Source organism: Salmo trutta, chromosome 29, assembly GCF_901001165.1.
Source record: "Salmo trutta chromosome 29, fSalTru1.1, whole genome shotgun sequence".
Taxonomy (NCBI): Eukaryota; Metazoa; Chordata; class Actinopteri; order Salmoniformes; family Salmonidae; genus Salmo; species Salmo trutta.
Genome location: NC_042985.1, coordinates 6376439 through 6402777, shown reverse-complemented (window position 1 = coordinate 6402777; position 26339 = coordinate 6376439). Strand labels below are relative to the sequence as shown.

The 26339-nt window shown below is 44.2% G+C and overlaps 1 protein-coding gene across 11 annotated transcripts in view; it reads right to left on the bottom strand.

The window, feature by feature from the left end:
- Nucleotides 1-20279, bottom strand: part of LOC115166817 (neogenin) — a 246523-nt gene extending 226244 nt beyond the window's left edge. For 8 of the 11 annotated variants that reach the window (XM_029720664.1, XM_029720669.1, XM_029720675.1 and 5 more), the window contains exon 1: nt 19709-20279. In XM_029720664.1, coding sequence (XP_029576524.1) covers nt 19709-19799 — 91 coding nt within the window. In that variant the 5' untranslated portion in view covers nt 19800-20279. The remainder of the gene's footprint in view (nt 1-19708) is intronic. The other 3 variants (XM_029720666.1, XM_029720671.1, XM_029720674.1) reach the window with 1 other exon arrangement.
- Nucleotides 20280-26339: the final 6060 nt, after the last annotated feature.

Genomic DNA, 26339 nt, shown 5'->3' with positions numbered 1-26339 from the left:
GTTAGATAAAATACGGAACGGTTCCGTATTTCACTGACAGGAAAAACGTTTTGTTGTTTTCGAGATGATGGGTCATTAATATGGTCGAATCTGGAAACTAAGGCCCGTATTTCTGTGTGTTATTATGTTATAATTAAGTCTATGATTTGATAGAGCAGTCTGACTGAGCGGTGGTAGGCACCAGCATGCTCGTAAGCATTCATTCATACAGCACTTTCGTGCGTTTGCCAGCAGCCCTTCGCAATGCATTGCACTGTTTATGACTTCAAGCCTATCAACTCCCAAGATTAGGCTGGTGTAACTGATTTGAAATGGCTAGCTAGTTAGCCGGGTGCATGCTAATAGCGTTTCAAACGTCACTCGCTCTGAGACTTGGAGTAGTTGTTCCCCTTGCTCTGCATGGGTAACGCTGCTTCGGGTGGCTGTTGTCGATGTGTTCCTGGTTCGAGCCCAGGTAGGAGCGAGGAGAGGGACGGATGCTACACTGTTACACTGGCAATACTAAAGTGCCTATAAGAACATCCAATAGTCAAAGGTATATGAAATACAAATCGTATAGAGAGAAATAGTCCTATAATACCTATAATAACTACAACCTAAAACTTCATACCTGGGAATATTGAAGTCTCATGTTAAAAGGAACCACCAGCTTTCATATGTTCCCATGTTCTGAGCAAGGAACTTAAACGTTAGCTTTCTTACATGGCACATATTGCACTTTTACTTTCTTCTCCAACAACTTTTGTTGCATTATTTAAACCAAATTGAACATGTTTCATTATTTATTTGAGGCTAAATAGATTTTATTGATGTATTATATTAAGTTAAAATGTGTTCATTCAGTATTGTTGTAATTGTCATTATTACAAATAAATAAAAAATTATATTCGGCCGATTAATCGCTATCGGCTTTTTTTTGGTCCTCTAATAAATCGGTATCGGCGTTGAAAAATCATAAAATCGGTCGACCTCTAATTACTACCTCCAAAAAAACTGCTCTTTTAAAATGTAAACTTTGTCTTATTAACCTCTACGGGCCACGGGGGCAGTATTGAGAATTTTGAAAGAAATATGTGCCCATTTTTAACTGCCTCCTACACCAACTCAGAAGCTAGGATATGCATATTATTAACACATTCGGATAGAAAACACTCTGAATTTTCTAAAACAGTTTGAATGGTGTCTGTAAGTATAACAAAACTCATATTGCAGGCAAAAACCTGTGAAAAATAGATTAAAAAAAAATGAGAATTTTGTGACTGTACTATTTAGTGTCATTGTTTTAAAGATACCACAGTGAGAAAGGATTCAGTTCGCAACTCCTACGGCTTCCACTAGATGTCAACGATCTTTAGAAAGTTGTTTGAAGCATCTGTCATGAATACAGACCGAATTAGAAAGCTTACAAGTTGACACGTCATCACTTCATTTTTTGCGCCTGCGCATGAATCTGAGAAGAGTGCCTTTGTCATTATCGTTTATTCTAGACACTTGATAGGTTGTGTGAAAATATTACTGATGTTTACTGATGTTTCACGTTAAAAATGGAACAAAAGATTAGTGCTAAACAACGTTTGACATGTTTAAACAAACGTAAATAGATTATTTACTAGGTTTTCTTTAGCTTTTCGACGTGACTTTACACTGCCCACCTCATTTTGTGGGAGCCTACTGAACGCTAACTATTTGGACATAAATTATGAACTTTGTCAAAAGAAACCACATTTGTTCTGGACCTGGGATCTCTGGCAGCGCCTTCTGATGGAGATAATCAAAGGTAAGGGGATATTTAGAATGTTATTATCGATATTAGATGATGCTAATGCTAACGGTATAGCTTAGCTTAGCTTAGCATATAGCTTATTGTTGTTAGCATAGTACCCAGTTTATGCAAAATGTGATTTCCCAGTAAAGTTATTTTGAGATCTGGCCATTCGGTAGCAATTACGAGATGATAATATATTATTCTTTGAATGACAATATTATAATTTACCAATGTTTTCGAATAGTAATTCCGTGATTTGTAATGCTGGATTCACTGGGTGCATTCGAGCCGAAAACAATTCTGAATTTCACCGCGACTGTAAATGCTGTTTTTGGATATAAATATGAACTTGATGGAACTAAAAATGCATGTATTGTATAACATAATGTCCTATGAGTGTCATCTGATGCAGATTGTCAAAGGTAAGTGCATAATTCTAGCTAGTTTTCTGTCTGTTGATGCCCTTCTTTGAATTGGCTAAACATTACACGCAGCTATTGTCAATGTACTCTCCTCACATAACCTAACTTTATGCATTCTCCGTAATGCCTCTGAAAATCGGACAGCGTGGTTAGATTTAGGAGATATATCTTTCAAATGGAGGAAAATAGTTGATTATTTGATTTTTTGAAATGATTACTCTTGCAGTTTTGAATTCCCCGCCATGGTCACATGACAATGAATCCCAATACCGGGATAAGATCGGGATAAGATCCTCAACAGGTTTTAAGAGCGCCCTTTCTTTTTCTTACCTTGAGCAGTGTTCTAGTTTGACCTTACCTTCTCTCCCAAAACAGTTCAGTCAATTAGAAACACAATGAGCATCCTGCATTCACTTGTGCGAGTACAGTTCATTTCTGCTGAGCGAGTACAGTTCATTTCCTGACTTTATTATGACAAGTGCTAAGCTCATTTACAGTGGATAAATAGGCCAGGCCCTGGCTACTACCGAATCAGTAGGGAGAGAGGCTAGGCCCTGGCTACTACCGAATCAGTAGGGAGAGAGGCCAGGCCCTGGCTACTACCGACTCTCTAGGGAGAGAGGCCAGGCCCTGGCTACTACCGACTCTCTAGGGAGAGAGGCCAGGCCCTGGCTACTACCGACTCTCTAGGGAGAGAGGCCAGGCCCTGGCTACTACCGACTCTCTAGGGAGAGAGGCCAGGCCCTGGCTACTACCGACTCTAGGGAGAGAGGCCAGGCCCTGGCTACTACCGACTCTCTAGGGAGAGAGGCCAGGCCCTGGCTACTACCGACTCACTAGGGAGAGAGGCCAGGCCCTGGCTACTACCGACTCACTAGGGAGAGAGGCCAGGCCCTGGCTACTACCGACTCACTAGGGAGAGAGGCCAGGCCCTGGCTACTACCGACTCAGTAGGGAGAGAGGCGAGGCCCTGGCTACCTAATGGCTTTCTGCATTTGACAGGATTGTTTTCCTTCAGGGATTTGTATCAATACAGACCGCCGCGACGCTGACCAAAAACCACAACACACACCGGCATTAATTAAGCAACATTGAATAGGCTGAAGAATCCTTTTCCCTCCTTTTTCTGGTAAAAATGAAACGCTGTTTGAATGATGCTAATAGCACTTTGCCAGATGTGAGTTATGAAGGTGAATGGATGCTTGGTGGAGCTGGGACAGAATTAAAAAAAACAACAGACAGTCACATACCTTCGAACAGAGTAAAACCTTACCCTGTAGACCGTTCCATCCCCATCTCACAGGGTCCTCCATACAACTTACGTGGTGTAAGATTTCTCCACAGGGTACTCCCGCTCCCAAACATGGAGACTCCAGACTACTAGTAAGGCAGATTTCTCCATAGCCACCCTGAGACTAGCTAGGAGAGGGCCGCTTCCCCTCAGAGCCTTCACCAGGGATGAGCTAGGAGAGGACCGCTTCCCCTCAGAGCCTTCACCAGGGATGAGCTAGGAGAGGACCGCTTCCCCTCAGAGCCTTCACCAGGGATGAGCTAGGAGAGGACCGCTTCCCCTCAGAGCCTTCACCAGGGATGAGCTAGGAGAGGACCGCTTCCCCTCTGAGCCTTCACCAGGGATGAGCTAGGAGAGGACCGCTTCCCCTCAGAGCCTTCACCAGGGATGAGCTAGGAGAGGACCGCTTCCCCTCAGAGCCTTCACCAGGGATGAGCTAGGAGAGGACCGCTTCCCCTCTGACCCTTCACCAGGGATGAGCTAGGAGAGGACCGCTTCCCCTCAGAGCCTTCACCAGGGATGAGCTAGGAGAGGACCGCTTCCCCTCAGAGCCTTCACCAGGGATGAGCTCGGAGAGGACCGCTTCCCCTCAGAGCCTTCACCAGGGATGAGCTAGGAGAGGACCGCTTCCCCTCAGAGCCTTCACCAGGGATGAGCTAGGAGAGGACCGCTTCCCCTCTGACCCTTCACCAGGGATGAGCTAGGAGAGGACCGCTTCCCCTCTGACCCTTCACCAGGGATGAGCTAGGAGAGGACCGCTTCCCCTCAGAGCCTTCACCAGGGATGAGCTAGGAGAGGACCGCTTCCCCTCTGAGCCTTCACCAGGGATGAGCTAGGAGAGGACCGCTTCCCCTCTGAGCCTTCACCAGGGATGAGCTAGGAGAGGACCGCTTCCCCTCAGAGCCTTCACCAGGGATGAGCTAGGAGAGGACCGCTTCCCCTCAGACCCTTCACCAGGGATGAGCTAGGAGAGGACCGCTTCCCCTCAGACCCTTCACCAGGGATGAGCTAGGAGAGGACCGCTTCCCCTCAGAGCCTTCACCAGGGATGAGCTAGGAGAGGACCGCTTCCCCTCTGACCCTTCACCAGGGATGAGCTAGGAGAGGACCGCTTCCCCTCTGACCCTTCACCAGGGATGAGCTAGGAGAGGACCGCTTCCCCTCTGACCCTTCACCAGGGATGAGCTAGGAGAGGACCGCTTCCCCTCTGACCCTTCACCAGGGATGAGCTAGGAGAGGACCGCTTCCCCTCTGACCCTTCACCAGGGATGAGCTAGGAGAGGACCGCTTCCCCTCAGAGCCTTCACCAGGGATGAGCTAGGAGAGGACCGCTTCCCCTCAGAGCCTTCACCAGGGATGAGCTAGGAGAGGACCGCTTCCCCTCAGAGCCTTCACCAGGGATGAGCTAGGAGAGGACCGCTTCCCCTCTGACCCTTCACCAGGGATGAGCTAGGAGAGGACCGCTTCCCCTCAGAGCCTTCACCAGGGATGAGCTAGGAGAGGACCGCTTCCCCTCAGAGCCTTCACCAGGGATGAGCTAGGAGAGGACCGCTTCCCCTCAGAGCCTTCACCAGGGATGAGCTAGGAGAGGACCGCTTCCCCTCAGAGCCTTCACCAGGGATGAGCTAGGAGAGGACCGCTTCCCCTCAGAGCCTTCACCAGGGATGAGCTAGGAGAGGACCGCTTCCCCTCAGACCCTTCACCAGGGATGAGCTAGGAGAGGACCGCTTCCCCTCAGACCCTTCACCAGGGATGAGCTAGGAGAGGAAAGTTTTTATTTTCTCCCACGCAGACTTCAGAGAGAAAGCGTGTGAGTGAGTGTGAGGGGAGAGGAGAGACAGAGGAGAGGCAGCCAGACAATTCCTTTCTCATTAGAAATTAATTACCACGGTAGCCAGCGTGTGGGCCGGCGTACAGGCGCTAGGCGTTACCTCACGGGGAGCACTTGAACCAGTGACCCGCCCCTCTGTAGTGGTTGGGAGATGACAGGGGTGCGTGACATAGCCCTGGCCTACAGACACTGCCCCGCCAGGCTGGGAATGCAGTGGCACCATGGGGTGTGGGAGCAGGCGTAGGACAGGAGTAGAGATTGGGTCCATTGATTGAAGGCTGAACAGGGTAAGGGGTTCCTACAGAGCTTCATCATTAAGACTCCAGACTCTTCTATATCAAATAGCACCCCGCTAGCTTGCGCTAGCTAATAAAACCTCTAACCATTGTAACCCAGTGTGGGATTATTGGAAGAGGAAATGAAAAAGGCAGAATAGGCTGGGATTATGAAGAGGACTCTTTGGGCATATTGAACAGCATTCAACTCTTACATCGTTAAACTCTGAATATGCTAATAAGTGTGTTTAGGAAGCAGCAAAACTGACAGACACTTGCACAAGATGTTTATAATTCCAAGTGAATTTTCATTAAGAAAGATCAAACTTCAAGCCTTTTACCAAAGTAACAGACTGGAGGAAATACTCTAAGAATCATTAACTGAGAGAGGTGTGTGTGTGTGTAACTTGCGAACATATGTACAGCGGGTGTCCTGGAAGGTTGATCGACATGCTTACACACTCAGGACTAATTTCGACCACTCTAGTAAATGGAGTATGAAAGCAGCCCTAAAGCAGAAACCATTTAGCTTCCATCCATCCAATAGTCCATCTGTGGTTTAGTACAAACCTGAACAAGCCAGGGCCAACAAACACAGTTCAAATGTGATTCAGTGGTCAAATCAAAGGGATTTGAGAAAGGGCATGAGGGAATTGGCACAGAGACACAGTCACCAGTCAGTGTGACAGTCTGGTACTACTGCTTTGTCCTTCCATCACCATAAGGAAAAGTCCCCTTTACAGGTCATCTCTCATACGTCTGCCAACAGTGGCCTACTTCATGAATCTCACAAAGCCCTGCTTTGAAAATAAAAAAGTAGAGTCAACAAATAATGAAATGTTTGACCACTCATTTAGCATTTCATTGATGGACTGCATTAATATATCAACAATGCAGGCTTTTCCTCGGGAGCTCTCGTAAAGGTAATTACCACCGTGTGTCATTAATGCTCTTCCTCCTGCCTTCATGATAGGACACCTTGTTATGGTTGCATGGTAAGAGCTGGCCTGATCCTCCACCAACTGCCCCCCCATTACCCCAAACTCCCCCCCCCCCCCTCCAATCCTGTCCCCATGACATCTGTCTCTCAGGTCCCAGTCAGTGTTGGAATGCCGCTGCCATTCTGCAGGTGCTCCCGCTGAGCTCTCTCCATCTCCATTTTGTAACTGTGCTGCCTCCTGTCACTAAATGACCTGTCATGAGGATGGGGGAGAGGCTGGGGTCAGAAGTCCGGCTTAAGGGGCGGCAGGTAGCCTAGAGCGTTGGGCCAGTAACCGAAAGGTTGCTGGATCGAATCCCAGAGCTGACAAGGTAAAAATCTGTCGTTATGCCCCTGAACAAGGCAGTTAACCCACTCTTCCCCGGTAGGACATCATTGTAAATAAGATTTTTTTCTTAATTGACTTACCTAGTTAAATAAAGGTTAAAAAAGAAACATTGAGGGAGTCTGAGGGAGCCGATGCAGCTGGTTTCCATCACTCTGAAACAACCTCAACTCTGCAGGCCTTCCTTCCTCCTCCTCCATTTAAGCAGCAGAGGAAGGTCACATCTGTATTTAGATAGAGGTAACATAAAGAGATAATATACATATTTTTCCAACTGTGAAATCAGTGCTGTTGAGTTCATGTCGGTGTATTGGTATATTTGTATGGCTTTCATGAAAATGGATGTAAAATATTCACACTTCTCAGACTAGAATAGTAGAGGCCTATGAGAAACGAGACTGGTCCTCATTCAGACAACTAGGGTGGCGTCTTCACTTTCCCATCACTCCTTGAGCTTCGGTGCATGGCCCCCTGGGGAGGTGTAGTATTTTCACACAGGCTCGAGGCCACCTCAAAGAAAATGCCTCTGAAAAGCTCAACATTCCTGTCCCCGAGGGGGCCTCTCACTGTATGCACAAGTTAATGTCTTGAGTTACCCAGCCCAATCGCGTTCCATTACCATCAGCTCATTCATATAGCAAAGCTCAAAATCAACCATTTCTATAGTAAAGAGGTGCAACTGACCATTTCTAAAGAGTAACTAAAAAGCTAAATAACCTGCCGTGAGTGGTGTTCAGGCAGATCTATTCAGCTCTGATGAGTTCGGGCCCAGGCAAGAGTCACTAAAGATGGCCAATTCTATTACATCATAACAGCGCATTAAATGCATTCAGATTGTAATTTGGCCATTTCTGCCACCACTCTGGACCTGTTAGTGAAAGGTCACTGCAGCCAGTGGTGCCACGTGCAACAGGGGAGCTTTAGGAGACAACAGAACATCTATCCTTGTCCGGATTTACCCACAGAAACACAACATAAACAACCAGGAGGAGTTGCAGGGTCGCCATGGTAGCAAATGAAATCACAACCAAATCTGGGAGGTTCAGGGAGACGTGATGCAGATTTAAAGGGACAGTGTACCAAAGCTGACAACAACGTAGACACTGGAATGGCTTCATCAGCATCTGCAACTCGACTAGTCACATAACCAAAAGCAACTCGTCTGCCAGTGCTTCCCAACCTGACCGTCGGTGGTCCGCGGGGGTACTGCAGGTGGCCCGCAAATTTATTTGTTTTATATTTTTCCTTCTCTACTAAAAATAACAACAGCTGGGAGTATAATAAGCAATTTAACATTGCTTTTCACAATGTAAAATGTTTATAAATAACAACCCTTTAATTTCTTACATTCATTGCTAAAATTAACAAAATTTGACCGGCAAGATATAATGTAAAAAAATAACTGCGACTGCACGAATGGTGGTCCTCAAGAGATTGACAGTGATTTGTTGGTCCCCGGAACAGAAAAGGTCGGGAACCGCTGGTCTAGAACTCTACCTCTATAACTAATGTAATGTGTGTTCTGGCAGTCCTTTGGATCCAGATGAACTTTAGTTCCAAAATAATACTTAGAATTACACTGCCAAGGCAGTTGACATTTCTGGCACCTACATACTTTCTGGTAAAAGTTAAAATAGTTCTACACCCACTTGAGACAAAATGGGTGGCGGTTAAGATGAAATTCTACTACAAAGACTTAACCACTTTACTTGTAAAACAATAAATTTAAAAAAAACTTCTGAAGGAAACCATTGCTACTTCAAAGGGAATGGTTCGGGACCTGCTCGCCAAATTCACAGAGACTCATTAACTATTTAAAAGACTAGAATTAGACATGAAAGCAAGGGGAGTTCTCTCAGGTAGTTTATCTGAGTCAAGAGTTTCTAACCTCTGAAGTGTGATCCACCTCCGCATTTGACAAGTCGCTACGTTGAGGCTCAAAGTTTCATGTCTGTGGCTCTTGTAAACTATTTATCGGCACACACATACACACACTTTTAGCTCTTTAAGAGCAGTCTGAAAGCAACATGCCCAAACCACACAACCTCTCTCATTTGTCATTCACAGCTGCCTGCAAATCTACAATTTTGTCTCTGCCTAAAAGAGGCTTCTTCTTTTAAAAAGACTGGTCGAATCAAAGTGGTAGAATCAAAGTGGTAGAATCAAAGCTTGCCTTTCCCTCCTTTCTGAGGGAGCTATTCTGTTAGTTGACAGTCTCCTAGGGAACTATACCAGATAAATCTCTGCTGATGGCTGTGTGTCAAAAGCAAAACTAATTTATATGCCCACCCTTCTGCTAGACCAGGTAAACTAATCGTTTTTTTAATGCCATGCAACTCTGATAAAACAGCTGTTCATCCGAGAACAGATAGCATGCATACACATACCCACAACCACACACACCTCTTCATATCTGAAGCTGCCAAAAGCCATAGGCTGGGCACAAGACGATGACAGGGGGTTTATTTAAGCAGCCCTCACAATCCTCCCTCTGTGACCGACTGCCCCCACACCCCTCCAGCGTAAGAAGTGCTCCTTTGACTGAGTGGAGGGGGGTGTACAGAGAGTGTGGGTGGATTTCAGTCATGCACACTATGTTAAGCCGAGCACCACTGGGTATGACTGGTGTATCAAGAGCAGAGACGAAGACGGAGGTTTCAGAGAAAACAATAAGAGTTCATTTGGTCAGCGAACTAGGTCGCTGTGGGGCTGCCCTTGTATTGTTTAGACACAGAGATGCCAGCAAACCCATTAAAATAATTCTGACAAGCTGGGTCAGTGTTAACTAGGTTCAAATTAGGCTGACCAAATTGGAGAATGCCCATGCCAATAAAACATCAATGGAGGAGCAGGTTTGATCGTGTTCAAGTGGTCTAATTACTGGTGATGAATTCATTTTCATGCATGTACCTTTTATGATCTCACTTCCCAAAACCCATTCAGGCTAATTCTTCATAACCTGGATGGCATCCAACAAACAGTGGAGGATAAAATCACGTGTGCGTGCTGTGGGTGGAAAACTCCAGAAGGTATAGTGGAATCAAATTAAGGTTATTAATCATAGTTTCCAGGAGAATATTACAATCATCCTTAATTTATGTAGAGAGGTTTGATGCCAAGAATGATATTTAGAACCTTAAAAAAAAGGTATTAAAAGTTCTCCAGAGTTACAATTGATAAGAGTGTTCAAGTAATGAAACAATTGCCAGGGAGACATTTGTCATTGTCATGTTGACCCTTAATCTTCCTTCGGTGTTCCTTCTACTGTAAAATGGAGAACAACTGAATTGTAACTATTACATAGGCCTATGCTAGCGCTTCAGAAGAGAGACGCTTGTGTAGAGAGAGAACCGTATAAATGCTTTAAAAGCATTCAGAACAAAGCAGCATCATACCACACCATGTTTTTGGAACCACGACTCAACAAAAAGATGGACTCCACAGTTTATTGTTCATCTTCTAAAGAGAATAGATCTGCTTTGAAACTTCAAGGTCTGATTTCCAGGCCTCCTCCGGCACTTGCAGAGTAGAAATCCATGAACAATCCCCCTTTTTGCCTCATTGTGGAAGAGGGCTCTAAATGGGCTCTGTGTAAAACAGGGCCTAGTTTCTGGTTAGGCCGAGCCTCGCTGACTAGCACAGCTTGCATGTGTCATAATCCTCTGCAGCTGCCACTGTTGGCAGGGGACACCACGGCAGGAGCTCGGGCAGAACCCAAAAGTTTGAGGAAATTTTTGTGAAACTGTCCTCGCAGTCCTGCCGAGTTTGCAGAAAGATGCCTTTGGAACAGCCCACAAAGCTTATGAAGTTTGGCATGAACACCGAGTACGGAGGAACAAAAAAATAAAAAATAAAGTCTCGTTGCTAACCGTGGCCTCTGCTCGTATCTCATGTTAATGTGCATTACTGCCATTTCCTGCAGTTATTTTGCTGTTGTCGTTTTGCTGTTGTCGAGTGTGCTTTGTTTACCAAATGGGGCATCGGGATGCATTGCTCCCCTTGTATCTTTATAAACAATGAATGAAATTACAGCATCCATCACGACTGTGGCTACAGTCTTGCATCACACCTAGATTACAGAATGTGAATGAATGTGCTAAAGGATAATGCTTGTTATTCCAATAACTTCACTAGAGATTTACTATGGTGCTAATGCATGCCCTTCTGACAGCAGCTCAGGTGGACTGTGTGTTCTCTCCTGTATCCATCAGACACTGCACCAATATAATCCATAAGCATTTCAATTTCACCCTTAAAGCCTGTGTTCTCAATAGCCAGCCACTGACACTATCCCACATACCTCTGATTCAAAAGCCATAGAAAGATCCACAATTACAGCCATTAGAGGGAATGGTACCCTTTTAAGCCAGGCTGCATAGAACCTTAATGCACAGTAACTGATAAAAACACAGACATGTCATGTTCTCTCAGAGACCATTAGCTACAATAGCAACACAGAGGCACATAATGTTCTAGCTAGCTTGCCCTGGAGTAATTAGGGCTAAAGTTAGCATTTGGAGCTAAAAGCGATAGCTTGCTCCAAAAGCCTTTGAAGGACTTTGAAAGGCCAACCAGAATCGGAGGAACAACAGGCCTTGGAAAGAAGGGAACAAGTTGGCACCACGCTGGCAGTGGATGATGGAGAACGTTGCACTAGCCATGTTTCACTGTGTGCTGTGCCACGGTAGAACGAGACCAAAGCTCAGACAGAGAAACCCTTTCATCTCAGCAGGGGTATAGCAAAGCCATGTCAATGATCTGGTCTGGGCCTGGGAGCAGGGAGAAGTCTGGCTTCTCTCCACACACAACAGCCTTCTCCCTCTGTCTCCAACCGACCGGCAGCCCTCACCGCTCATCACCCTAATCAAAAGAGATGACAAGCACTTTGTTGAGTAACACGGGGAACATTCAGAGTAGAAACAATACCTTCTGAACGGGGTTGATTTTGTAGTTTGGCTCTCTTGGAAGAGGGAGGTCAATGAGGACAGACAAAATGGTTACATGGAGCAAGCCTCGGTTACATGGAGCAAGCCTCGGTTACATGGAGCAAGCCTCGGTTACATGGAGCAAGCCTCGGTTACATGGAGCAAGCCTCGGTTACATGCTTGGGCGATATACTGTTTACCGGGGTATTTCGAAATACCGGCGGAATGATTTTCAATAGCATCAAGATCAAGCTTCTTGGTTACAGCAGAGACATTCAATCCCCTCCTGGATCAAGATCCCTGTTGCCTAAATTGTTTTGCGCTTATAGATTATATATATTATTTTTTTACGTGCATATTCAATAATAGCGTATACCCCGGTATGGCACAGAAAAGGTATGAACATCTGGATACCACCCAACCCTACTAGGTTACATCAGTACAGTCCGCAGACGTTCAAGAGCTAGACGAATAGCTGAAGCAAAATGTTTAATGTGGGAAACTGAAGTGATCAAACAATGTAGGTTCCAAGGCAGGTACTTTTTCTGTAGCGGTGTTGATGAGGGGTGCTCTGCCATGTCTGCAGTCTGTTCACATTTCTATAGCAACGCTGGCTACACTGTGGGTTAGCTTTCAAAGCATAGACACAAATGTCATTCACACAGAACAATGACTGCTGGCAAAAATGATGTATTATTGTAAATCTTGCTTATATGTAACCATAGTTTTAAAAAGCACCCAGTACCAAGAGAGAGTGTGTTATGGACTGGCCTGTAGGCTGTGCTGTGTAATGAATGGGTGTTGTGTTTCTAGGAGTAACCCATGGATGAATCTGAGCCTTTGCTGGTACGTCCCACAGTGAATTAAATAGGGGGGAAATACATGGTGCATCCATGGCTGCCCCCAAGACAACTATTTATTCATTTAGTTGATGGTGGAAACAATCAACATAGTGACAAAAGCATAGCAATCAGAGAACTATGATAAGCATCCAATCTGACAGTTGGTGGTGTATAATGTCATCCAATCAGAATACAATTCTCACAATCAAGATTTAATTTAGGTTTTGTTAACAACATCTAATTTGCACATTAGGCAGTTAGCAAAAAAGGGCTAATAGTCTATTTGGATTAATACAGAAGCCACTTGAAAGCAAAGCAGGCGGGCACAGCTGGTGGTTATATATTTACCCCTGCCTTCAAAAAAAGATACCATTGCAGATGAAACACCATTATCAAGGCATATTGATCTTTCTAGCTTCCTGCCAATTACAAGTAAACTGTGGCAGTAGTTATCGTAAATTACGACAATAACCCCTGGATGCCATTTCACCAGCAGGTTATGTTGACAACAACATAGTGAAAATGATCACTGCAAAAAAGTTCACTGCAATGCTAATGCAGCAATTAGCACAGCTAGCACACAGTCATGTTGATTATTTGGATCCATCTACTGATCTTTCCGTTCCCAACTCCACTGAAGAGGAGACTGAGCGGAGCTACGCCCCCCCACCCCTGGCCATAGGACATCATCAGTATCTCCTAATGAGGGAGGGTGTCATTAGCCGACCAGATGAATCAAACACTTGCGAAAGCATGCAATTATCCGATTCTCAGTGAAAAGAGGTCATTAGGACTTTATGAGCAATTATAGCTCACAAAAAAATTATCCATAAACAGCGTGAAATATAGGAAAGACAGCAGGTGAGGGAGGTCTCTATTGAAATCAATGCCAGTGTGACAAGATGATATATAGGAAAGACAGCAGGTGAGGGAGGTCTCTATTGAAATCAATGCCAGTGTGACAAGATGATATATAGGAAAGACAGCAGGTGAGGGAGGTCTCTATTGAAATCAATGCCAGTGTGACAAGATGATATATAGGAAAGACAGCAGGTGAGGGAGGTCTCTATTGAAATCAATGCCAGTGTGACAAGATGATATATAGGAAAGACAGCAGGTGAGGGAGGTCTCTATTGAAATCAATGCCAGTGTGACAAGATGATATATAGGAAAGACAGCAGGTGAGGGAGGTCTCTATTGAAATCAATGCCAGTGTGACAAGATGATATATAGGAAAGACAGCAGGTGAGGGAGGTCTCTATTGAAATCAATGCCAGTGTGACAAGATGATATATAGGAAAGACAGCAGGTGAGGGAGGTCTCTATTGAAATCGAAGCCAGTGTGACAAGATGATACAGTTGAAGTCAGAAGTTCACTTACACTTAGGTTGGAGTCATTAAAACTCGTTTTTCAACCACTCCACAAATTTCTTGTCAACTTCTCTAGGGTAGGGGGCACTATTTTCACCTCCGGATGAAAAGCGTGCCCAAAGTAAACTGCCTGCTACTCGGGCCCAAAAGCTAGGATATGCATATAGATTTGGATAGAAAACACTCTAAAGTTTCCAAAACTGTTAAAATAATGTCTGTAAGTATAACAGAACTGATTTGGCAGGCGAAAACCTGAGAAAAAAAATCCTACTTCGTGGATGGATTTATTTTCTAGTTTTCTATTGAATGCCTTCACAGTATCCATTGACTTAGGAATCAAATTGTACATCCTATGCCTTCCACTAGATGTCAACAGTCTTTAGAAATTGTTTCAGGCTTGTATTCTGAAAAATTAGGGAGTAAGACCAGTCTGAATGGGTGGACCCTACAGTGTCACAGAGCTTTTTCATGCGCATGACCAAGAGCGTGCCTTTCTTGTTTACCTTTTATATTGACGACTGTTGCCCGGTTGAAATATTATCGATTATTTAGGCTAAAAACAACCTTGAATTGATTATAAAAAAAATTGACGTTTCTACGAACTTTAAGGATACTATTTGGATTTTTCGTTCCCCTGTTGTGACTGCGTTTGAACCTTTGGATTACTGAAGAAAACGCGTGACCAAAAAAACTGAGGTTTTTGGATATAAACAGGGACTTTATCGAACAAAACAAACATTTATTGAGTCTTGTGAGTGCACCGATATGAAGATCAAAGGTAAGTGATTAATTTTATCACTATTTCTGAATTGTGTAACTCTTCTACTTGGCTGGTTACTGTTTCTAATGATTTGTCCGCTGGGCGCTGTTCTCAGATAATCACATGGTATGCTTTCGCCGTAAAGCCTTTTTGAAATCTGACACAGTGGTTGGATTAACAAGAAGTTTCTTTAAACCCATTTATAACACTTGTATGTTTCATGAATTTTTATAATGAGTATTTCTGTTGGCCAGGAGGGACGCTAACGTCCCACAGACCCTAGTGAGGTTAACAAACTGTAGGTTTTGCAAGTTGGTTAGGACATCTACTTTGTGCATGACACAAGTAATTGTTCCAACAATTGTTTACAGACAGATTAGTTCACTTATAATTCACTGTATCACAACTCCAGTGGGTCAAAAGTTTACATACACTAAGTTGACTGTGCCTTTAAACAGCTTGGAAAATTCCAGAAAATGATGTCATGGCTTTAGAAGCTTCTGATAGGCTAATTGACATCATTTGAGTCAATTGGAGGTGTACCTGTGGATGTATTTCAAGGCCTACCTTCAAACTCAGTGCCCCTCTGCTTGACATCATGGGAAAATCAAAAGAAGTCAGCCAAGACCTCAGAAAAATAATTGTAGTCCTCCACAAGTCTGGTTCATCCTTGGGAGCAATTTCCAAACGCCTGAAGGTACCACGTTCATCTGTACAAACAATAGTACGCAAGTATAAACACCATGGGACCACGCAGCCGTCATACCGCTCAGGAAGGAGACACGTTCTGTCTCCTAGAGATGAACGTACTTTGGTGCAAAAAGTGCAAATCAATCCCAGAACAACAGCAAAGGAGCTTGTGAAGATGCTGGAGGAAACAGGTACAAAAGTATCTATATCCACAGTAAAACAAGTCCTATAATCGACATAACCTGAAAGGCCGCTCAGCAAGGAAGAAGCCACTGCTCCAAAACCGCCATAAAAAAGCCAGACTACGGTTTGCAACTGCACATGGGGACAAAGATCGTACTTTGTGGAGAAATGTCCTCTGGTTTGATGAAACAAAAATAGAACTTTTTGGCCATAATGACCATCATTGTGTTTGAAGGAAAAAGGGAGGCTTGCAAGTCGAAGAACACCATCCCAACCGTGAAGCACTGGGGTGGCAGCATCATGTTGTGGGGGTGCTTTTCTGCAGGAGGGACCGGTGCACTTCACAAAATAGATGGCATCATGAGGAGGATAGGTATGTGAATATATTGAAGCAACATCAAGACATCAGTCAGGAAGTTAAAGCTTGGTCGCAAAAGGGGCTTCCAAATGGACAATGACCCCAAGCATACTTCCAAAGTTGTAGCAAAATAGCTTAAGGACAACAAAGTCAAGGTATTGGAGTGGCCATCACAAAGCCCTGACCTCAATCCCATAGAAAAGTTGTGGGCAGAACTGAAAAAGCGTGTGTGAGCAAGGAGGCCTACAAACCTGACTCAGTTACACCAGCTCTGTCAGGAGGAATGGTCCAAAATTCACCCAACTTATTGTGGGAAGCTTTTGGAAGGCTACCCAAAACGTTTGACCCAAGTAAAACAATTTAAAGGCAATGCTACCAAATACTAATTGAGTGTATGTAAACTTCTGACCCACTGGGAATGTGATGAAAGAAATTAAAGCTGAAATAAATCATTCTCTCTACTATTATTCTGACATTTCACATTCTTAAAATAAAGTGGTGATCCTAACTGACCTAAGACAGGGAATTTTTACTAGGATTAAAGGTCAGGAATTGTGAAAAACAGAGTTAAAATGTATTTGGTTAAGGTGTATGTAAACTTCTGACTTCAACTGTATACATGGAGAACAGCAGGTGAGGAAGGTCTCTATTGAAATCCATGCCAGTGTGACACAACAGTAGGAGTTGGAGGGAAGGCCTCATCCGATCATCTCAAGGGTCATTTGAGCAGCCAAAGTCCATTTCCATTTACCAGTGCTTTACCAGCAGGTTTTCCATTTAAACCTTTATTTGAAATGAATCATTCATGTAGTGTAGCCTGCACAGGCATTGCCTCTATACTAAGGGAACAAAATATATAATAAATAAAATAGTGCCAAGTGTTGCATCCATTAAATCCTAGTTCACATAAAGACAATGAAATATTCAAATTCACATACTTTTAAACTCCAATGAACACTGGCAAAATAAATGGAGAAAATGTGGTTCTTAGTGGTTTAGCCCTCAGAAGAATCCTAGGAGCGTCACAGAAAATGGATGTTGTTTTTAAGTCTCTGCTGCAGGCCTGCAGCCGAGGTGGTCTGAGAGGGATAGAACCCTGGAGAGTGGTTTGTGGGACCAGAAGGGGGGGTTGCCAAATGTTTACACATTTCACCAAGTTATTTGCATTGTCCACGGGGAGACAATTAGCACACAATTCCCTCCCAGCAGGATTATGGAGATAAAATGGAACTTAAATGGATTTTACACTCCTCTGACAGGCAGATAAAAGGAGCTGTTTACAAAGACAAACTTGAGCTTTAGGAACTTTAAACCGCTATGGGGGCGGGGAATAGGATAGCAGCCATGTTGAAGAACTCTACTCCTATGTGTGGGTGAAGATTGAATTCTTTAGTAGGACCAAAAAAAGCAACGAGTTTGCCCGTTCCCAGAGGCGGCGAGAACTGAATGAAGAAACATTCAATCTCCTTTGAGCTAGCACTGCAATCCACAACTTTGATGAAGGCGAGTTCTATCTGCAGACCTACTCGCAAAAGACTTGAGACCTCAGAGAAATGTGTTTCGAATAAACAGATATTTTCAGAAAGGGGGACCCCACAATTAGTAATTTGAGACTCTCCCTGCGTGTAGGTCTCAGTCCAATTCCCTGGAATCAATCAGAGCTCCCAAAGGAACTCCCTGCACCCCTTAATCTCCTGGTTTTATTACTTTCCAGACAGTCAGGCCAGTTCCACCCTACCCCCATCTCTCCCTTTTGTACTGATCTCCAGCAAAGCCTGTGTTTTTTCCCCCCACTCCCCTTCACCGCTGCAGAGCGCTTTTCATGCAGGAGAGACTCTTTCATCAGCCTCCTCACACAAGAGAGCACAACAGCCAGCAGAGGCCCGTCTCTCCACTAAGGCCTGTTCACTTCACATGCATTCTTTTAACGGAGGCGAACCTTTAAAAGCGAGCTAGCCTGCATTTTTCCCCTAAAAAACAACTTCACATGTTACTGGATTCGTGGGAAAAATGTCATACTGACTGTTGTATTGCTCAACTGTTTATTATTTTCCAGCCTTCAACATTATCGGCAGAGGGCTTGAAAATAAATACATCGTCTCATCTCTTACAGGGCTATCAGGGGTGTGAATTTGCTAAGACCGAGCATGTGATAAAGGCGGCCATGTGTTGTGTGCACTCCAACATGTGCCGTTTGTTTAATATTCATTAACTATTCAATTTGTCGCAGTCGCTCATAGTCCTTGGAATGTATTGGCTATCAGATTCCCTATTATAAAGCAGGAAACATGGGGTCAAGACGTTACCTATGTTTATTATTTCATCAACACTCAGTATGACAATGAAAATCACCCAAACAAACTACTAAAGTTTAAGTCACCACAAATAAATGTATCCTTCACGAGACTGAATTAAAATTGCTTATTGCAGTAGCTACTCTACTGTAGCCAATTAACAAAAAAAGGGGGGGGTATAAATTGTGTACTTTCTATCCATCAGCCAAACGTGTATTGACGCCCAGGTAATGAGATGTCTGGCGGACTGATGACGCTAGCTTATTGCTTGACAGTAAACCCAAATGAGAGTCATTAATTTGTGGTTATAGAGCCGGGTTCTTGCCATCCGTTGCAATTAATGACGTGACTGTAATGGTTTTGAGAGAGCGAGCAACCTGAACCTGTGATAATACAAAGCAACGAAATGTCGATTTGAGACAAGACAAATATAAACAGACAAATATGTCCATGCATGTATCTACCCGAGTTTTTAAACCAGTGCATAATAAATAAATCTGTCAATTATGACCGTAGAAACAAACGTGACGGAGTTAAATCCAGACATAATAGCTAAAAGGTAAAACAAATAAATACAATAAACACTTGAAATGGCTCGACAACAACCGCATTTCATTTGTTTTACCACCTGCATGGTCATGTTGTGGTCTGAAAAGTACTCCTAACAAACAAATGGTTCAAAAACATTGGCCCTTAGTTGACTGAAATGCAGCTGACGAATTAGCCTGCAGATGTCTAGAAGCTACAAGTCAATGCTCCATGTCGTAGCCCGCAGATGTCTAGAAGCTACAAGTCAATGCTCCATGTCGTAGCCTGCAGATGTCTAGAAGCTACAAGTCAATGCTCCATGTCGTAGCCTGCAGATGTCTAGAAGCTACAAGTCAATGCTCCATGTCGTAGCCTGCAGATGTCTAGAAGCTACAAGTCAATGCTCCATGTCGTAGCCTGCAGATGTCTAGAAGCTACAAGTCAATGCTCCATGTCGTAGCCCGCAGATGTCTAGAAGCTACAAGTCAATGCTCCATGTCGTAGCCCGCAGATGTCTAGAAGCTACAAGTCAATGCTCCATGTCGTAGCCTGCAGATGTCTAGAAGCTACAAGTCAATGCTCCATGTCGTAGCCTGCAGATGTCTAGAAGCTACAAGTCAATGCTCCATGTCGTAGCCTGCAGATGTCTAGAAGCTACAAGTCAATGCTCCATGTCGTAGCCTGCAGATGTCTAGAAGCTACAAGTCAATGCTCCATGTCGGCTGCTAGTAGTGCACTACAGGACCTAGTAGCTCGAGCTGTTGTTCTACACGCGATACAGAAACTCGTTACATTGTAATACCAACAAATTATTAAAGTAGCCAATTGATTAGCTAATGTAACGCTTACCTTTGTCGGCATGTCTTGACACGGTGGTCGCCGGGTAAAGAAAGGTGAGACAGAGGAGAGAGAGGAGCAACCTTGCTCCCCGCTCCGCCATCACTTTTCAAAAATAAATGTTTGCAGGCTTCAAGAACCCCGGAGAAAATCCGTGTTTCAAATCCTCTGCCACCTATTTCCATACACTTCCGAGACAAACGAAGAACTTCAATGTTTCACCTACGAAATGTTTAAAAACATCCGGTACCAGCTACTTTTGAAACTGTCCGGATGAAACATGTAGCTAGCTGGCTTGTGAGCTCGAAGTATGGAGAGACCGCAGGTTAGACTGTTTTCTCAACTTGGTGGAGGGGTTGAAGGAAAACTGAAGTCAATCCATTGCTTCAGAGCCAATTCGGTCGAAAAAAATTGTGGAATCGACGGTCACACACGAATCCAAGCTATTCCAATTGCAATCAAAAGCGTAAAACCCGAGAACAAGGACAGTTGAAAAGATTGATCAAGGTCCGACTGATCGGAGAAAACGACACCGCAGCCAGCTTCTGCTCGCGAACGGAACGTAATAGCAGCGTGGAAGGGCTGGAATTCTATGTGGGTCCCCGGAAAACAGGGCGTGGAGTCATGCGGAATTCAGGATTGTAGACCTGGGCTATATGTTGGCAAAATCTAAACTATGGATTGGTGAGTGGATCAGTAAGCCACTTACATTTTGACCGGTGCAATCTGCAAATGAATTTAGCATATACATTACATAGCAAATAAAGAAAACGTATATCCAGTGAGAGACAGCAAGTAGTTTACAAAATGGTGAGATTACCTTTTCAATAGAATGTCTTAAATGTAGTCTCCATTCAATGTATTCATCTTTTCATTAAAAAAAATATGTTAGGCTATAAATATGCTTAGATATTATTTAATTGTCAAGTTTTGTTGTAGGCCTTTGTAACATTTTATTTTTTATAGGTAATGAAAGGCAACGGTAGAATATTAATTTATTCGCTTCCAGCTATAGTAGCATACCACCTTGGTGAATGTAATTGTAGTATTTTCATATAGAGGCTTCTTGAACTGTATAAAAATCAATATTCCTGCACCCATGTTACGATGCAAAAGAGTTTCCAGGGGATTTTCAACCCCTTGTCCCCAGGCTATGAATCATCTTAGAGAGAAACACGTGTGTTGTCCTCATAAACTAAGGTTTGTGCACATTCCAAATATTTGCATGATGAGTTCTTCCTGTTGATCAACAAAACAAACATCTATTGTATACATCATCCTAATTGGCCAAGGCATCTAAATACTGTTGTAGCTCTATTTGATGCTGGCAGATTATTTCACATGTTGGCTGGATCTCATGTGATCAGAGATTGTTGCCTTAAAATAATCCTGATAATTAACGTATTGTTAGGACAAGATTAAGCTATTTTAGATTGAGTTTAGACAATACTGCAGCAATATAGTAACATCAGTATGATAATATACTAAACTGATCATATAAAATATCAGAATGACCTCCGTTCTGCATCTATCTCAATATGTATGAGTATTCTGAGTATAGAACCAGTGGTATTGATAGTGTGACCATGGAATATTAGTTATGAAGCTGGTGAACATTACTAGGGTTGCTCCTCTGGCCATAGCATCTAACCCATAAGGACTTGGGAAAAATGGTGCCTGAAACCAGTCTGATAGTCCCACTCACTGATTTGTTCACTCATGTATTGAGGAGAACCCAAGCACTCAGAAATATGGAAGAGCTCCATCCACTGGCTCATGCATTCCATAGCATGTGAATAGAGATGCCAGCAGCACTATACCCACCCCGTTCACATGACCATGCAAACCCCCCTTTAATGCCAGCAGCACTATACCCACCCCATTCACATGACCATGCAAAACCCCCTTTAATGCCAGCAGCACTATACCCACCCCATTCACTTGACCATGCAAACCCCCCTTTAATGCCAGCAGCACTATACCCACCCCATTCACATGACCATGCAAACCCCCCTTTAATGCCAGCAGCACTATACCCACCCCATTCACATGACCATGCAAAACCCCCTTTAATGCCAGCAGCACTATACCCACCCCATTCACATGACCATGCAAACCCCCCTTTAATGCCAGCAGCACTATACCCACCCCATTCACATGACAATGCATCACCCCCTTTAATGCCAGCAGCACTATACCCACCCCATTCACATGACCATGCAAAACCCCCTTTAATGCCAGCAGCACTATACCCACCCCATTCACATGACCATGCAAACCCCCCTTTAATGCCAGCAGCACTATACCCACCCCATTCACATGACCATGCAAACCCCCCTTTAATGCCAGCAGCACTATACCCACCCCATTCACATGACCATGCAAACCCCCCTTTAATGCCAACAGCACTATACCCACCCCATCCACATGACCATGCAAACCCCCCTTTAATGCCAGCAGCACTATACCCACCCCATTCACATGACCATGCAAACCCCCCTTTAATGCCAGCAGCACTATACCCACCCCATTCACATGACCATGCAAACCCCCCTTTAATGCCAGCAGCACTATACCCACCCCATCAACATGACCATGCAAACCCCCCTTTAATGCCAGCAGCACTATACCCACCCCATTCACATGACCATGCATCACCCCCTTTAATGCCAGCAGCACTATACCCACCCCATTCACATGACCATGCAAACCCCCCTTTAATGCCAACAGCACTATACCCACCCCATTCACATGACAATGCAAACCCCCCTTTAATGCCAGCAGCACTATACCCACCCCATTCACATGACCATGCAAACCCCCCTTTAATGCCAGCAGCACTATACCCACCCCATTCACATGACCATGCAAACCCCCCTTTAATGCCAGCAGCACTATACCCACCCCATTCACATGACCATGCAAACCCCCCTTTTATGCCAGCAGCACTATACCCACCCCATTCACATGACCATGCAAACCCCCCTTTAATGCCAACAGCACTATACCCACCCCATTCACATGACAATGCATCACCCCCTTTAATGCCAACAGCACTATACCCACCCCATTCACATGACCATGCAAACCCCCCTTTAATGCCAGCAGCACTATACCCACCCCATTCACATGACCATGCAAACCCCCCTTTAATGCCAACAGCACTATACCCACCCCATTCACATGACAATGCATCACCCCCTTTAATGCCAGCAGCACTATACCCACCCCATTCACATGACCATGCAAACCCCCCTTTAATGCCAACAGCACTATACCCACCCCATCCACATGACCATGCAAACCCCCCTTTAATGCCAGCAGCACTATACCCACCCCATTCACATGACCATGCAAACCCCCCTTTAATGCCAGCAGCACTATACCCACCCCATTCACATGACCATGCAAACCCCCCTTTAATGCCAGCAGCACTATACCCACCCCATTCACATGACCATGCATCACCCCCTTTAAAGCTTTGAAATTATTGTCGTTTCTTTTATATCTTTTTTTTACATACAGCTTTGCACTGTATTTGAAACAGAACTGAAATGCCTTCCAATATACAGTATGCAAATGTAGTATGTTTTTGTTGTTGTTCTAGAACAGAAAAATGTGGGAAAAGTCAGTATCAGGTAGATGTATTCTGTTATCTGTGACCTGTTAAACAGTGCAGGCTGCTAAGGGGAGGACGAAACATAGTAATGGCTGGAACAGCGAGAATGGAATAACATCAAACACATGGAAACCAGTGTTTGATGTATTTGATACCATTCCACTGATTCCCCTCTAGCCTTTACCGCAAGCCCGTCCTCCCAAATGAAGGTGCCACCAACCACCTGTGTTGTTATATCACTAGAATAAATTCATATGTGAATAATCCAATTGCAGTTCTGCCTCAGAGCAATGATACACCTCAAAAGCTATGGCTTTAGAATAAAACTCAGCAACGACTTGCAGAATCAACCCTGTGTAACTGTTGGGAGATGCTACAGTCTCATTTCAAGCAAGGCCTCCTGCCCTATGAACCATACACTGGAATATATTATGGTTCTCCAGGCCAGCTACGAGACGTAGAGAAATGAAGGCGTCTAGACCTATCCCCATGCTCAATTACCCTCAATATGAGATCTATATTCATGACTTAGAGGTGGCGTCGGGTTTGAAATGTCCAACTAGGAAACCAGAGAGATATCAGGAATGGTTTAAAAAGACCTGAGGATGAAATAGAAGAAGCAATAGCATTACTATCACCTTATTAACATGTGTTGGCTACTATTCATATAAAATGTGATGACGTTAACATGTGTGTGTTATTAGAACTGATGCATGTATAATGTAACTGTTGGGTTGAAGAGTTGAAAACACACTGAAGAAAGCATACAACTTCACAGTTTAACAATTGTCTACAGAAAGCTGTTTCTGTTCCAGTTTACTGCACCAAAGAAGTAAAGCGTTAAAAATCAATTTGCACATGAAGGTTAAGGAGGGGCCACATCAATCCTTCCAGATGCTTGGGTTTGTAAACACCAGCTTGTTGCTTACGGCTCAGGAAGCATTTTTTCCACCCAGATTAAGAAGAGGTTATACCTAATCTCTGGCATTTAAGAAGAGTTCATTAGGCATATGGAAGCACAGGAGGCTATTTCAACCTGTGTTTCTATATGCTATAGATCTAAGGGAACCGTCATAGAATTATACCACTAGATTAGTCACTATAGATATACAACTATTGATCTTTGTAGGTTCAAAAAGGACTATAATTTGAACCCTTCTGAATCGTTTGGACCATTCTGAACCTTCTTAAACAGTGGACTGTTACAGGAAGCATATTGACTTTCATGACATGGTTGAGTATTATTGTGCTGTGAATTTTGCACTGTCACTGTCTCAAACAAATCTAGGACAACAACAAGAGAGGGGATTTCATGTGGGAATAGCTATCAAAGATGCTACCAATTACTGTGACGTATCCTCTGGGCTAACCTAAATCACCGTTTCATATCGACTACCTACACACAAAGAAAGCTCATTATCCACCAATGGTCTGTTACAGAGACAACAAAATACCATCCTTCAGCCCTAGCTTGGATATTGGAGAATGCTGGAAGACATAATAAAGACAATAATAAGGATGTTATTCCAATTCCACATTATTCCAGTTCTAACTTTATCCCACGGCAGTGAGACTGGTGTGGATTACATGCATTGGCAGCAGAATTAATGCGATCCCAGTCGGAATCAGATCCTATTATTCTGAGTCAGATTAGGTGGTGTGGGGGATTAGGGCACCACGAGTCAGATGGACGTGGTCTCTGGCCTGACGGAGGGTGGTAACATGCTCACTTCCTGTAGAGAACGCGCTATGAGACATTACCTCATTCACTTGCCAGTAAACACAGTGGGACCAGGTTATAAACTCATTAACACACACCAGGGCCCAAAATAGCTTAGTGGCTATGACAAGGACGAGTACATACTTTATGGGGGTGGATGATGAGTGATTTCCCCTCATATGTGAGTACATTAAGGGATTATGCACAATCAGTTGTCCCATTGTCTTAGAGATTGTACAGTGGGGGTGATATTCATTCCATTTCAATTAGCTACAAATGTAAGAGTTGAATGATTTGTGTGTGTGTTTAGGGGGGGAGGGGGTTGTGCATTCATGTCTCTGTCTGTCTCTCTGTGTTGCGTGGGGGAGTGTGTGTGTCGTACGCTTGGACCTATAAAACAAACAGCTGCTATGTACCTGGCTTCCCACTCAGGGGTGAAGATGGCAGCACATCGCCTCATAGAGCAAACTCACCTGCCAGTGCACAACACATACTTCAGCAGGAACCAGAGTACACTGAGACGTCCCATGATACATGTGCTTACACAGGCATATTTTAAGACCTGGCACACCTCACCTCACACATGTCAGCAGTTTCTCGCTTTCTCCCTTCCTTTCTCTCTCCATCTCTCGCTCTCTTGTTCTTTTGCTCTCTCTCTTTCACAGCTCTTTTGCAAGTGATAATTATTCTAATTGCTTCTTCTTTGAAGTGCAGCGTTCCGTATCAAACAGTGTGCTACTGAAATACTGCAGCATCAAACCTGGGCCAGTGTAAAAGCTGACCTCTGGATCCCACAGATGGAGACAGAGCAGAGGACGAGACAGAACTTTAACTGGTACGATCACTCCAATAAGTCAATTCCATTTGGGTTTGGGTCAATTTAGGTAATGATTTGAAATTCAATGACTGAATTTAAAATGAATGAGGGCCTCCCAAGTGGCGCAGTGGTCTAAGATCCTGGTTCGAGTCCAGGCTCTGTCGCAGCCGGCCGCGACCGGAAGACCCATGGGGCGGCGCACAATTGGCCCAGCGTCGTCTGGGTTAGGGGAGGGTTTGGCCAGCAGGGATGTTCCTGTCCCATCGCGCGCTAGCGACTCCTGTGGCACAATGCACGCTGACACAGTCGCCAGGTGTACGGTGTTTCCTCCGACACAACACATTGGTGCAGCTGGCTTCCGTGTTAAGCGGGCGTTGTGTCAAGAAGCAGTACAGCTTGGCTGGGTTGTGTTTTGGAGGATGCACGGCTCTCGACTTCGCCTCTCCCGAGTCCATACAGGAGTTGCAGCAATGAGACAAGACTGTAA